Source organism: Xenopus tropicalis, chromosome 5 (assembly GCF_000004195.4).
Source record: "Xenopus tropicalis strain Nigerian chromosome 5, UCB_Xtro_10.0, whole genome shotgun sequence".
Lineage (NCBI taxonomy): Eukaryota > Metazoa > Chordata > Amphibia > Anura > Pipidae > Xenopus > Xenopus tropicalis.
The window spans coordinates 145,508,275-145,523,519 of NC_030681.2; the positions used below are offsets into that span (position 1 = coordinate 145,508,275).

The following is a 15,245-nucleotide window of genomic DNA, read 5'->3' on the forward strand; positions in this document are numbered from 1 at the left end:
AGTTGTAGTTGAGCCTGTAAAGGCTGCTGAGAGTTGTAGTTGAGCCTGTAAAGGCTGCTGAGAGTTGTAGTTGAGCCTGTAAAGGCTGCTGAGAGTTGTAGTTGAGCCTGTAAAGGCTGCTGAGAGTTGTAGTTGAGCCTGTAAAGGCTGCTGAGAGTTGTAGTCGAGCCTGTAAAGGCTGCTGAGAGTTGTAGTTGAGCCTGTAAAGGCTGCTGAGAGTTGTAGTTGAGCAACAGCTGAAGTGCCCCAGTTGAAGAGAGTTACACAGGGAGGCAGAGAACCAGAACAGAGAACAGAAGGTGAATTAAAAGCAGAGAGATATATTTAATAAGGGAATTTCACAGCAGCCCTATGAACATACACCGACACAAAGACGCCACTTGTATGACTGTCAACAGATCCGTCAAGCGATCCCGGCAGCTCCCCGCCTGCTGTTGCACTACAATTCCCAGCATTCCCTGCCAGCCTTGGAATGTCACTTGCAGCGGGAGTTGTAGTAGAACAACAGCCGGGGCGCAGCACGCCGCTTATCCTTGAACTACAGCCACGTAGAACAAGTGCGGTAACAGCTCTCCCCGGCTCCCCTCTCACCTTTGCCGGCTTCCCGGCGGGCCGGGGCCGGTTCTGGCTGGAGCGGGTGCGGGATGAGATGAACCTCTCGTCTGAGCCTTTGAGCAGAGCGCTCCGCCGGGTCCCCACCATGTTCCCAGCCTCGCTGCCCTGTCACCCTGCCCTGTTCCTATCGGCTGCCCCGGGGCAGCGCCACTCGTTGTCTTTCTCTCCCTCGGATCAGGCACAGCCGCCGCCGGCCGCCATTTCCCTTTCTCTCCTCAGCCAGACGCGCCGCTCTTTCCTCCACTCTCTAGGTGGCGCTATTAGCCAACAACTCTATGGTTGTTAAATGCCGGGTGTCACATGACTGGGATGCGGAGCCGCCCGGAGCCATCTTTCTTTTTGGCAAAACAGTTAGTTGTATACACGTTCGATAATTTGAAGAGAACATAATGTACATGATAGAGATCAAACAGTAATGTACATGATAGAGATCAAATAGTAATTTTGTGCTCGGAGGTGACGTTTCATATCTACAGAGGGCCACCAAAAAAAAAAATTCCCATGAATTATGACTTTTCAAAGTCATAATATCGACTTTTTAAAGTCATAATTATGAGATTAAAAGCCAGAATTATAAGTTTAAAAGTCATAATTTCGACTTTTTAAAGTCATAATTTTGAGTTTAAAAGTCATAATTTTGAGTTTAAAAGTCATAATTTCGACTTTCTAAAGTCATAATTCACCAGAATTAATTTTTCTTGATGGCCCTAGTCCTCTTCCGTACATATCTATATATTATGCTCTAGAGACACACATAATGACGGCTGCGCTGTAAGAGAAATAAGTGCAACCACAGCAAGTGAAAACTTGCAGGCTTCTAAAACAAAGCCTGGCCCCGCCCCGCCGTGGCTGCTTTACGTCACTGCCAGCAAAGGATCCAATTTCATCTTCGAGGGGGCGCGCATGCGCGAAACGTGTTGTACGCAATAGGCGCTTGTTATTTTTCTGACGTCGCTTCCCACTCTGAGTCCGGTCGGACTGGGGCTGTAGGAGACGTACTGTGGCGATGGTGAGTGCCCTTGGGGGCGGGGCTCAGTTTGTTGCGGTACCGGGAGATACAATCACACGGATAATAACACAGCACAGGGTTAGGGGTAAGGTGGGCCATTTATGCACCACCCGAGTGGCTTCTACTGCCTGTTACTGAGTAGCCTGGGCTTGTATTGGGCTCTGCAGGCCCGAACTGACGGGCTGATGCTTGTGGCTCCCTGTCACACCCTGAGTGTTAGAGGGGAGATACTTCCCTTACCCACAATGCACTGAGGCTAGAGTTGCCTCCTTTTATGGGGGGGGGAATACTGCTCTTCCTATGGTTATTTCTAATTAATAACATTGGGGTCAGGCAGCGGTGTTTAGTGACCAGGTAGCAACCATCTAGGGGGTAAAGGCACCCTCTACAGCTTTAGGGGTGCAGAAAGGTAATATTTGCTCCTGTACAGAGTGATTGCACAGATTGGGGGGCTATTACTGGGGGACCCCAGTGCAAATAGTGGATTACTGATGGGCATGCCATGTTTAAATAAAGTTGGGGCAGGAAAAGACTGGAAATGTTTTGTAATGCTAAAAAGAGCAGATCCCAGAGAGGCTGGGACTGTCAGAAGTAAAGATGGGGAGGGGGACCCGACTGCCTGGGGGGCAAATATTGCAACAATATGGGGTGTTTGGACTTCTGTGATGGTATGGGTGGGGGGGGGGCAATACTTAGTAACACAGGTTGAAAAAAAGATATACGTCCATCACCTATAACCTGCCTAACTGCTAGTTGATCCAGAGGAAGGCAAAAACCCCATCTGAAGCCTCTCTAATTTGCCGCAGAGGGGAAAAAATTCCTTCCTGACTCCAAGATGGCAATCGGACCAGTCCCTGGGGCAACTTGTACTGAGAGCTATCTCCCATACCCCTGTATTCCCTCACTTGTACTGAGAGCTATCTCCCATACCCCTGTATTCCCTCACTTGTACTGAGAGCTATCCCCCCTACCCCTGTATTCCCTCACTTGTACTGAGAGCTATCCCCCCTACCCCTGTATTCCCTCACTTGTACTGAGAGCTATCTCCCCTACCCCTGTATTCCCTCACTTGTACTGAGAGCTATCCCCCCTACCCCTGTATTCCCTCACTTGTACTGAGAGCTATCTCCCCTACCCCTGTATTCCCTCACTTGTACTGAGAGCTATCCCCCCTACCCCTGTATTCCCTCACTTGTACTGAGAGCTATCCCCCCTACCCCTGTATTCCCTCACTTGTACTGAGAGCTATCCCCCCTACCCCTGTATTCCCTCACTTGTACTGAGAGCTATCTCCCATACCCCTGTATCCCCTCACTTGTACTGAGAGCTATCTCCCATACCCCTGTATCCCCTCACTAGTACTGAGAGCTATCTCCCATAACCCTGTATTCCCTCACTTGTACTGAGAGCTATCTCCCCTACCCCTGTATTCCCTCACTTGTACTGAGAGCTATCTCCCATACCCCTGTATTCCCTCACTTGTACTGAGAACTATCTCCCCTATCCCTGTATTCCCTCACTTGTACTGAGAGCTATCTCCCATACCCCTGTATTCCCTCACTTGTACTGAGAGCTATCTCCCATAACCCTGTATTCCCTCACTTGTACTGAGAGCTATCTCCCCTACCCCTGTATTCCCTCACTTGTACTGAGAGCTATCTCCCATACCCCTGTATTCCCAATAGTGTACAAGGCATGGGGAGCGGGAACTTCTGGGAAAGCGCAATTAAACTGATACACTAAAAAACTACTTTTCAAAATATTAATATACATTCCATGCTCCCTATAGGCCATGTTGATTGTTTTTCACTAATAGGGTTGCTTTTGTAATTAATTGTAACTTGAAGTTCCTAAACCTGACTGTCCCTTCTTTAACTGTCAGTGATAGCTTCTAATGCTATTGGACTCCTGCTGCACAAGTATGGCAGCCCCCTCATAGAGGGACATGGGGGATCAGATAGGAATGGAAAAGCATTGGGGAAATACTTTCAACGCAAAATGATAAATAGCATGCAAAGTCAGGGTTATGATAGATGTAAAAAGTGGTTAAATTCTGTTGTCGGTGTCTCTTTAATGCTGAACGGTAAAAGAAGAGCGCGTGTAACCCAATGGAACACGTGCCCCACGCTCCAAACTCATTTCAAACATGTTGCTGGCATCACATTCAAAAGAAGTCTCTGTACTATATTAATAAAAATAGGGTTTAAATCAGGGATCCCCAACCTTTTATACCTGTGAGCCACATTCAAATGGAAAAAGTGTTGGGGAGCAACACAAGCATGAAAAATGTTCCTGGGGGCGCCAGTAAGAGCTATAATTGGCTATTTGTTAGTCCCTATGTGGACTGGCAGCTTATAAAAGGCTCTTTTTGGCTTTACATTGGGTTTTTATGCAACCAAAACTTGCCCCCAAGCCAGAAATTCAAAAATAAGCATCTACTTTGCGGCCACTGGGAGCAACATCCAAGGGGTTGGGGAGCAACATGTTGCTTATGAGCCACTGGTTGGGGATCACTGGTTTAAATGATCTGCAAATAAGCCCATTCTCTTTTTATTTACGCTTTACTCACTGTCCCAAAGTTCTCTTGGAAACGGATTTGATATATAATGGTGGTGGGCTAGAATTCTTCTGTCTTTTATACTTTAACTATTATTTTAATGTATATTATCTATTTTATTTGTGTAAAGCTGGGCATACCATGTAAGAGTCGCTCGTTTGGCGAATTAGCCCCATATTACACATCTTAGTCGGGTATATCAGGAGAAGATCTGCATCTTCCAACTAAGATGCGTAATATGGGGCTAATTTGATTGTTTGGCCCTAGGGGGTACAAGCTGTCGGAGCGAGGATCAAACAAATTGGTCAGACAGTAAAATCAAACCTGCCCAATTAACACCTGGGTGGTTTTCATGCAGATGTTGGCTGGGGAGGGCCCCCATACACGGGCAGAAAATCTGCTGAATTGGTCTGAAGGGCCTGAACTGCAGCATAAATCTACCCATGTATGTCTGTTATCTGCCTGTATCTGTCATTTATCTCTCTGTCTTTATTTATCATCTGTCTGTCCTGTATCTATCTATCTTTCTATATTTCTATCAGGATCCTAAAATATCAGGTTCCATAAATATATGTACGGGGGGTGAATATGTTAACTCTTTGCATGTCTTGACTGCAAGGAGCAGTGATATAAATTCATCAGTCGGATCAACAATCACATTGCCTTCTATTCTTGCGAGTGGCATGAAAATATTTACCCCCCATTTCTAGGCTGCTGCTGCCATAAGAACGCAGCAGAGTCAGGTTGTGAGTAGAAATCCAGCATGTGATTTTCTTTGGAAGAAGAATAGAGCAGCAGGATTATCACCTTGGGACGAATACAAGGCGTTCCCTAGGAGGGATCTCTGTACTCAGCCTTCGCATTGCAGGTTCTTGTCCCGGCTGATCGCTGCTCTGTATTCTCCCAGGGACTTTGTATCCAGGCTCATTAGCCGGGCAGCAACAACTCAGCAGAAACCTGATAACTGTGACTCACAGCTTGGGAAACCCGCGTGTGTACTAGAAACACAGGCACCTAAAAATATTCAGAGAAAGGTCCCTAAAGGGCAATGACACACATGGAGATGAGTCGCCTCTACTGTTGGGAACTAATTTTCTGCAAATGTTGGGAACTAATTTTCTGCAAATGCTTTTCCACCAGCAAAAACGCAGTGGGGAGTAAATACAGGTCGCTTTGGCTTTGTGGAGTCGCCCGAAGTTGCCTCGCAACACGTGCCATTGCCCTAAGCAGACTTGGTTACAAAGTAGCACAGCAGGGAATCCTGCACATATTTCCTATGAATACTCTGCACAGCAGAAGGGAAACATGTATTTGCTACACAGTTGTCAGCCCAGGCTGCTGTATGTATCTTCTGTTCAGCTGAACTGCCACTAATAATTGCACAATTGGGTTGCACAGCAGGAAACACTATGACTGGTTGGGGGGGGGGGTGAAATAGTGGAAATGTTGCAACTTTTTTGCCGAATCATTCCTAGGGTAATACTGGTGCAGTCAACTTTTTGTTTTCAAGATTTTATAGAAATATATCTCCCAAAACCGCCCCAGCCCGGGGTAGCTGCGTTCCTCTTCCTTCTCTCATCTATCTTTGGGATCCCGGGGCCGGCGTATGCGCAGTAGAGGGAGAAAGCTGCCGTTTTTTTTACTGCACAAGCGGCGCAAAGACAGAAGAAGGAAGAGGATCTCTCTCTCGCAGCTACCCCGGGCTGGGGCGGTCTTGGGAGATGTATTTCTATAAAATCTGGAAGACAAAAAGTTGACTGCACCAGTAATACCCTAGGAATGATTTGGCAAAAAGAGTTGCATAAGTGCATTAAACCAGGAACCCTTTCTAGTCAAGTATTTTTATTTTGTGGTGTTATCTTACATAGTTACATAGGGTTGAAAAAAGACCAGTCTAGTGCTGGGCGGTATGACCAAAAATTTATATCACGGTATTTTTCAAAATTATATCGGTATCACGGTATTTGACGGTATTTTTTTTTCCCCCATGCATGATTAGGTGACCACCCCAAACACCCGCCACCCGCACCCCCCCCGCCACCCCAAACACCCCCCCATCCGCACGCAGCCCCCCATCCGCACGCACCCCCCCCACCCCAAACACCCCCCCATCCGCACGCACGCACCCCCCCCACCCCCCATCCGCACACACACCCCCCACCCCAAACACCCCCCCATCCCCTTCACATAAATATAACCCCCCACCCCCCCCAAACACAACCCCATCCCCTTCACATAAGTATAACCCACCCCCACCCCAAACACCCCCCCATCCCCTTCACATAAATATAACCCCCCACCCCACCCCCCCAAACACAACCCCATCCCCTTCACATAAGTATAACCCACCCACCCCCACCCCAAACACCCCCCCATCCCCTTCACATAAATATAACCCCCCACCCCACCCCACCCCCCCCAAACACAACCCCATCCCCTTCACATAAGTATAACCCACCCACCCCCACCCCCACCCATCCCCTTCACATAAAATATAATTACTGGCCAGGCACCCCCCGACAGCTCACATTGGTATCCGACTCTGAATGCGTCCTAGCGATGGCACTTTTGTAGAGTGTGCGCGCTGACGTCACGTGCGCGCTGACGTCACGTGCGCACCCGGAAGTATTCAGCACACCGGTATGGGGGTATGTAGAAAATTCATATCGGTTTCAAAAAAAAAAACGGTGATCGGTTTTTACCGGTATACCGCCCAGCACTAGACCAGTCCATCAAGTTCAACCCATCCAAGTAAACCCAGCACACACAACCCACACCTACCAATCTATACACTCACATACATAAACTATATATATATCTTGACCTTATTAAACCCTTGAACATACATTCCCAGCTTAACTTTGGACTTTTCTACCTCTTTTATATTCAATATAGTTCAACTCAGTATTTAACAAATGATAGTAATTGTTTATATTTTATTGTTATATATTTTATTGTTTTGTTCAGTGCCCTAACTAGAAGTTGGTATATTTTTCCCAATTGTTATCCCTGTGTTTATTAAAAAGGGTGAACCCTTAAACAGTTAGTGCTCAGAGTGCTCTTCTGAGCCCTTTTGCCAGGCTACAGTCAGCAGAAAATTACATTTGTGATGTTGCTCTGCTTAGAAAATAGAGTTGGTGAGCAGAGAAGAGTCATTCGAATTTCAAACTACAGCACCACCTGCTGTTCAGTTTTCGGTGACTGGCTACAGTCCGTAGAAAATGAAAGGGGTTGCTCAACTTTTAGTATAATGTAGAGAGTAATATTCCGAGACGATCTGCAATTGGTCTTCATTTTTTATTATTTGTGTATTTTTTTTTTATTTCACTCAGCAAACTTCCTGCTCACCACTTAATACGTTTGGTCCGGGTCTGATAGAAAATTAAGTCAGTCAAATGTAATGTAAATGTAATTACTGTGTAATAACTGCTAATATCTTCAAAACTGGAAGAAAAAAAAATAATGTACATGTCAAAAGTGCTCAGATAAGTATTTGAGGGTTTTCATTGCCTTTAAACCTCATTATTTTCCTGGGAAATTGAGAAGTTGGCTGAATTGGAAATCACATGATTTATTTATTATCATTCTGTATTAGCCTGGCTGCGTTGTTCTGAATGCCGGTAACCCAGTCTGAATGAGTCACATTTTGTGCAATTGTATATAAAACAGCGTATTGGTTTTTCCCTGTGCCTTGTGCGTTGCAAAGTCCCAAGTACGGTGGATGGTGAAATGATTAGTAGCTGCCAATGTGAATGATGCCCTCTGTTCATACTTTCTCCTTTTCTGTTTTAGGGAGAAATGATTCCAAGATGAGGGAAGCAGACAAACTAGACAACATGAAATCTCAAGACAGGTAAATTTGACTGCAGCTCTCTGTTCTGTGCTGTCTGTTCATGAGTCACATTTATGGGTTAAATCATTCTTCCCACCTAGCACCAGGGCATTACTCTGCAACAAGCAATCAGCTGATGTATGTTATGGTTCTACCCCAACATATCTTGCCTTTTGACAAATTCCAAAACAGTTGCAGCAAATATTCTCATGCTGTATAAGGCATGTTTTTGGTTTTCTGTAACATTTATTTTCATTAACTAATGTTTTGTATTTTGTTTTAAAGGGGTTTCAGGTCGGGGGGCCGGGGAAGTGAGAGGAAGAGGTGCGACTCCTTTGTGAACAGTCTGTTTGAAGAGGCAGAGAACGCTGGCGCTCTTATTGCTTCTCCTGAGGATGAAGACAGCAATGTAAATAGACAACCTTAGGGTCACTGTACCTCCTGCTGAGTGGTGGGAAATACCTATTCAGGCATAGATTTATGGCTTCTTGCAGTCAGCAAGCCAACCCAGCGGTGAAGCTGAGGGGAGTACCCATCTTCTATGTACCCACACTGTACTGCATAAATACCTGCTCTAGGAGAGGGGGTCTGCCTGGAGGGCTGGATATTAAGCCGCTTGTAATGGGATTATAACACAATAGGAGGGTTATAGTAGACAAAGGCAGCCTGGGCAAAGCTCATTCTATACCCTCTATAAGGTTACATCTTACTGCCCCATTTTCTCTCTTTGAAACACTATAAACAGCTTTACAGGGTCCTGTATCTGGTTAAACATAACCCACTGGCAAAGTAGTTAGACTAACCAGTAGTTTACCTGCTGATGCTCTTGGGGTTGTGGAAGTCTATATACAGTGTGATCTGACTGGCTTCATTCATCTCTTATAGAACTAATCGCATTCAGTTGGGTTCAGCTGTTTGCTGTTTCACTTGAGCAAATTTAGTTGAAGGAGTGGTGATAGCCTAGAACAAGCAGTGTCTGCTTATATACAGACTGGCACGCAGCATTGTAACCTGCTGCCATTTGGCTTCCTATAACCCTTCCATATGGCAGCAGATTGAGAGGCTGACGAGTGACTGCCTGCCATAACTCTGTTCCACTTGAATAAATAGACTAGAGGGAAACTGCAAGTGACCTAATAAATTGGCACTCCCGCTAGTGATTTTACCCTTCCCACCTACTTCTAGAAATGCTTGCACTTCCCTACTGATAGCATTAGGGCTAGTGGCGTATATTAGCTTTCTTCTATAGAGTGAATCTTTCTCTTACTGCAGCCTTGTTTATGCCCATGTCTTTCTCTCATGCAGGCCGACGTCATCATCAAAATGTGGAAAAATGGCTTTACAATAAACGACGGGTATCTCAGGGATTATAGCGGTGCTGAGAACCGGCAGTTCATGGACTCCGTGCGCAAAGGGCAAGTGGAATTGATGCCTACTAATTGTACACTTAGTGGTCATAGCCCAATCTAGTGTATTATTCTGATGGCAGTCAGTAAAATACTGGGGTGACTTTCTTGATGGAGCCTTTAGTCATTAAAGGGAATGTAAACCCTTAAAGCAAAGCTGATACCTAGTTTTCGAGATATTAGCAGTTTTTACAGTAGTAATATATGAAATTTGTTAGCAGAAACTTTATAAAGGTAAGGAAGCACTATTTAGACAAAATAATTTAGCGACTCATTTCAGCAATGGAGCATTTATCATATGGGCAAACAGTCAAACCAAGGGTTTCCTTGTCCTTTTATAGAAATTGCTAAAGTGCTTAGAAGAGTGCTGAGAGCAATTTTACAATAATTTTATTTTGAGGGTTTACATTACCTTTACCTATCAAATGCTTTGCATGCTGGTCAGCTTACCTTTATGTACTCTGCATTGCTTAGGGAGCTTCCTGAGGAGCTACAGAAAACATTTGATAAAGAAGAGATTGCTGTCAACGTGGAAGACAGAAAGAACGAAGAATATTTATTACGAAAACCCAATATTGATGCATTCTCAGGTCTAGGGCACCGACTGGGAAGGTAATGGCAGTGTGTGTATAAACAAAATATACAGTGTACAGGGGTATATTTATCATGCTGTGTAAACAGTGGAGTGAAACATTACCGGTGATGTTGCTCATAGCAGCCAATCAGATGCTTTGCTTTGGTTTTCTAACTGTTGAAATCTAATTGCTGATTGGTTGCCCTGGGCAACATCCCAAATAATGCTTCACTCCACTTTTTACACAGCATGATAAATATACCCCTATGCCCATCTCAGGGCACTTCTCTTGGAATTTAGTCTTTTGTTGTGGGCTTCGCAGCAATGGGAAGGTGCTGCCATTTTTTAATTTTAAAGTGAAACTATAATGTTTGGTATCTAATAAACATCAACTGACAATGCATACAATGCCTCCAACAGCGCCGCGCCAAAAGTCATTACCAAAGACATGGAAACATGCAATGAGCAGAGTCTTCCATCCGTAGACCTGAATGAACTAGAGCCTCTCACAAACATAAAGGTTTGGCTGGCCGACGGGAAGAGGATCGTACAGAAATTCAACACCTCACATAGGTAATGAGAACCGGTTACTGTTTTTTTATTAAATTGGGCATAAGCATTTGATAGGAAGCGCTTGTGGAATAGCAGTATAAATACAACAATACCAAAACTTGCTCTAAGCCACCCAGTACATCAAGCCTAATTTAAAATTTGAAACAGCCAGTGTCAATTATCGTTCTCTCACCCCTTCACAAAGTTGGTCCAAGCCTTGCCCTGGACCCTTCACCCAGGGAAAATTATTTTCACTAACTATTTATTCATTAAATTATCACAGTTTTTCATGGACACTCACCCCACTGATCCAATGGTCCGGGTGTAGCGCCCCAGACCCGTAGCAAAGGGGTAGAAACTCGTCAGGACAATTGTGAATAAAGCTAATTCTTAAACCACCTTCACCCGTGTCTGGAGTGCGTACCCATCGAGAAATTGTGCTTGGGAATAGCAGTATACATGACATTAACCTTATTCTAATTTTTAACCTATTATTCAGTGGCAGGTAGGAACCCCCTAGTTCATGGATGTCTGACTGGCAGTCCAACAGATGCTACAGACTGTAGGTGAAATGGTGGGAGTTGTGGCAGGTTGGACATTGATTATTGACTACAATATAAAAACAATATACAGCCAGTTAAATGAAAGAAAGTAGTCTCACAACAGAGGCGGGTTGGTCCAAGTGTCCCAGGCATGTAGATTTTAGCAAACAATAGACTGGCACAGGCTGGACCACAGTAGAAAATATGCTGCTTATACAATTTATTGTAGAATATCCACATCATTGCATTGAAAGAAAGCCTTACACATTTCAGCCCACTAGGGGGCATAGGAAACACTGCAGCTTCATAGGGAACAAGTACAAACAAAAGCTGCCAGCCATGAATTAGCTATACATAAAACATGAAATATTGTGCAATAATAGAAATAGTAACATAGTAAGTTGGGTTGAAAAAAGACATACGTCCATCAAGTTCAACCATAATGCCTATATATAACCTGCCTAACTACTAGTTGATCCAGAGGAAGGCAAAAAACCCCATCTGAAGCCTCTCTAATTTGCCACAGAGGGGAAAAAATTCCTTCCTGACTCCAAGATGGCAATCGGACCAGTCCCTGGATCAACTAGTACTAAGAGCTATCTCCCATAACCCTGTATTCCCTCACTTGCTAAGAATCCATCCAGCCCCTTCTTAAAGTTATATAATGTATCAGCCAGCACGACTGATTCGGGGAGGGAATTCCAGAACCTCACAGCTCTCACAGTAACAAACCCTTTCCGAATGTTTAAATGGAACCTCCCTTCTTCTAAACGGAGTGGGTGCCCTCGTGTCCGTTGGAAGGACCTACTGGTAAATAAAACATTAGAAAGGTTATTATATGATCCCTTTATATATTTATACATAGTTATCATGTCACCTCTTAAGCGCCTCTTCTCCAGTGTAAACAGACCCAACCTGGCCAGTCTTTCTTCATAACTGAGACTTCCCATACCCTTTACCAGCTTAGTTGCCCTTCTCTGGACCCTCTCTAACTCAGTAATGTCCCGTTTGAGCACTGGAGACCAAAACTGAACAGCATATTCTAGATGGGGCCTTACCAGCGCTCTGTAAAGGGGAAGAATAACCCCCTCCTCCCGTGAATCTATACCCCTTTTAATACAGCTCAAAACCTTGTTTGCCCTTGCAGCTGCTGCCTGGCATTGCTTGCTACAGCCAAGTTTATTATCTACAAGGACTCCAAGGTCCTTCTCCATTATGGATTTGCCTAGTGCAGTCCCATTAAGGGTATACGGGGCTTGCATATTTTTACATCCCAGGTGCATGACCTTACATTTATCCACATTAAATCTCATCTGCCACTTAGCTGCCCAGATTGCCAGTTGGTCAAGATCCTGCTGCAGGGATGTCACATCCTGGATAGAATTGACTGGTCTGCAGAGTTTTGTGTCATCTGCAAACACTGATACATTACAATGTTTGGCTTTAGAGAACTGTACTTCTAGCAGCTGCTTGCCGCAGGGCATGTCATGCATTGCTCAATATATTGGTTTGACGGTTATAGAAATGCCTGTACTCAACCTTTCTCAGGGTTTATTTCCTTCCCCTCCCTCAGTGTGTGTGTGTAGGTGATATACTGAGAGTATTTGCAATAATTTCAGGGGTACCCAGGGCACAAATAAGCACTCACCCCAAATCCCCCCCTAACTGGCCTTCAGGCTGGGCCCCCTTAGCCCATAACAAGGTTACAGATATATAGAAACATTGGGGTAACAGTCACCCTGCTATAGTTCCAGGGGTACCCAGGGCACAAATAAGCACTCCCCCCAAATCCCCCCCTAACTGGCCTTCAGGCTGGGCCCCCTTAGCCCATAACAAGGTTACAGATATAGAAACATTGGGGTAACAGTCACCCTGCTATAGTTCCAGGGGTACCCAGGGCACAAATAAGCACTCACCCCAAATCCCCCCCTAACTGGCCTTCAGGCTGGGGCCCCCTTAGCCCATAACAAGGTTACAGATATATAGAAACATTGGGGTAACAGTCACCCTGCTATAGTTCCAGGGGTACCCAGGGCACAAATAAGCACTCACCCCAAATCCCCCCCTAACTGGCCTTCAGGCTGGGCCCCCTTAGCCCATAACAAGGTTACAGATATATAGAAACATTGGGGTAACAGTCACCCTGCTATAGTTCCAGGGGTACCCAGAGCACAAATAAGCACTCACCCCAAATCCCCCCCTAACTGACCTTCTCGCTGTTCTGTTTGTTTCTATGCTCCGCAGAATTAGCGACGTGCGAGACTTCCTAGAGAGAATCCCCTGCAAACCTGGGAACGCACCATTCACCCTCGCAACCTCCTTCCCTCTCCATGATCTCCTGGACGAGTCTCTCACCATTCAGGAAGCAGAACTGCAGAACTCTGTTCTGGTCCAAAAATTACAGAGAACAACAGAACCTTTCAGGAACTCGTAGCTGGCGTAAGGCTCAGCCCAGAAAACGTATTGCTTTTTGGTGTCTAGAGCCTGAGAAATGCAGCTCTTGTTGTTTTTTGCGTTTGAAAAGCACTGTGATTGGCCCGTAGGCACCCACTAGATTTTAGTCGTTTATTCTGTATGCCTGGTTGCATTTTTGAGGGCATGTATGACTGCTGACACTGTTCTACACTGTGACACTTCTATATCCTTGCTTGATAAGGTGGGGGTGCACCTAGCCCTGATCCCTGTACACAGAATTACTCAGGCAGCTCTTGTCCCTGATTGGCTGTATTCAGCTAATAGGTATATATTTTCTGTACCATTTGGCATTAGTCAGAAATGAGACACAAACCCTTGTTAGGATTGTGTTCTGATCCCAAACCAGCCAGTGGTAACAGCCAATACATAACCCCCCCCCAACAGTTAACTCCTTCAGCAGGGCTGTGTGCAGTGATGCTTGGCATATGGCAATCTCCTTCAGCAAAAATGTTTATAAATAATAAAGAACATTTTAACTAATCTGTGCCTTTCTGTGTTTATATATATATATTTGCACACACACACACACAATGATTCTTTCAATACTAAATATGGTGTTGGGCATTAGATCCTGCCCTGTTACTCAGTGGGGTACCTAAAAGTTAGTGGGCACCACAGCCAAATCAGCTCACCCCTATGATGCAAAAGGCAAAGTGGAAGAGAGACTCTTGGGTATTTAAATGGAATAAAGTAAATAATTTGTTCCCAAGCATTATTATACCAGTTAGTTGCGCTCACACACAATACTATTTGTAGCTTCTGATAGAGTATCTCGCCCTCTGGTGGCTTTCTGGGATACTGCTGCCCTTTAATCTGCACCCTGACATTCACCGGCAGGGGCAATATTCTGGGCAAGGAGGCAGGCAGGAGGGGTTTTTGAATATGGTACAGTCCAGGCTCCTATGTGTGGGGATATCTTATCAAGGGGCATACTTATTATAGTGTGTAAGCCAACATTACCTGATATTGCCCATAGCAACCAATCAGATCTTTGATTTTGTTTTCTAACTTGTACACAAATGTTCAAATCTAATTGCTGATTGGTTGTTATGTGCAACATCACCGGTGATGTTGGCTTACACACTATAATTAATATGCCCCTTAAGTGTTTTGAATGTTGGAGGCAGTGGATGATGAAAATGCTTTGGATAAATGTCCCACTGGGCAAAACTGTCCATGAGCAGCGTTGGGACAATACTGATGCCACCCTCTTCCCCTGTGCATTTACCCTACTGCAGAGCTCGGATCAGGCCAAGAAGGTGGTGGGATTTACTAAAGTTGTGTAACTGAAACTCTCTGCACTTCTCACTTTGCATAATGGCAGAAATGGCACTGGTTCCCCTGCCAGGTAATAAGTGATGCTGAAACGGCTGGGGCTAGTGAGAGAGAGTAACTAATAGTGCCATGTATGCCCCCCATTGTTGGCTACCTACCGGCAACCACAGCAGCCAGAGTTAAGGGCACTCTCAGATGAAGGCTGGTTTAACAGTACATAGAAACCTGTATGACCATTAGCGGCTACAGACAGTGGAGGGTATGTACAGCCAGCTCCCCCTTGGGGCCACACTGGGTGACTTATTTGCACACCCTCCTGTTGCCCATCATAGTATTATTTGCTCACAGGCAGGAATGTAAGTTGGGCAGCTATTAAGAAGCGCAGTTCTGGGTTGACTCACACCTGCA

At 45.1% G+C, this 15,245-nt stretch overlaps 2 protein-coding genes across 3 annotated transcripts in view; one reads left to right on the forward strand and one right to left on the reverse strand.

Annotated features, from left to right (window-relative positions):
- Positions 1–877, reverse strand: part of atad2b (ATPase family, AAA domain containing 2B) — a 78,181-nt gene extending 77,304 nt beyond the window's left edge. For both annotated transcript variants that reach the window (XM_004918187.4, XM_002935984.5), the window contains exon 1: positions 592–877. In XM_004918187.4, coding sequence (XP_004918244.1) covers positions 592–702 — 111 coding nt within the window. In that variant the 5' untranslated portion in view covers positions 703–877. The remainder of the gene's footprint in view (positions 1–591) is intronic.
- Positions 878–1,578: 701 nt separating this feature from the next.
- ubxn2a (UBX domain protein 2A) lies at positions 1,579–14,042 on the forward strand. Its single transcript, NM_001004828.1, is given in 7 exon segments — positions 1,579–1,624; positions 7,974–8,034; positions 8,299–8,422; positions 9,319–9,428; positions 9,894–10,031; positions 10,414–10,566; positions 13,332–14,042. Coding segments are annotated over 6 exon segments (759 nt in total). The 5' UTR covers positions 1,579–1,624; positions 7,974–7,990; the 3' UTR covers positions 13,522–14,042.
- The last annotated feature ends 1,203 nt before the right edge of the window (positions 14,043–15,245 follow it).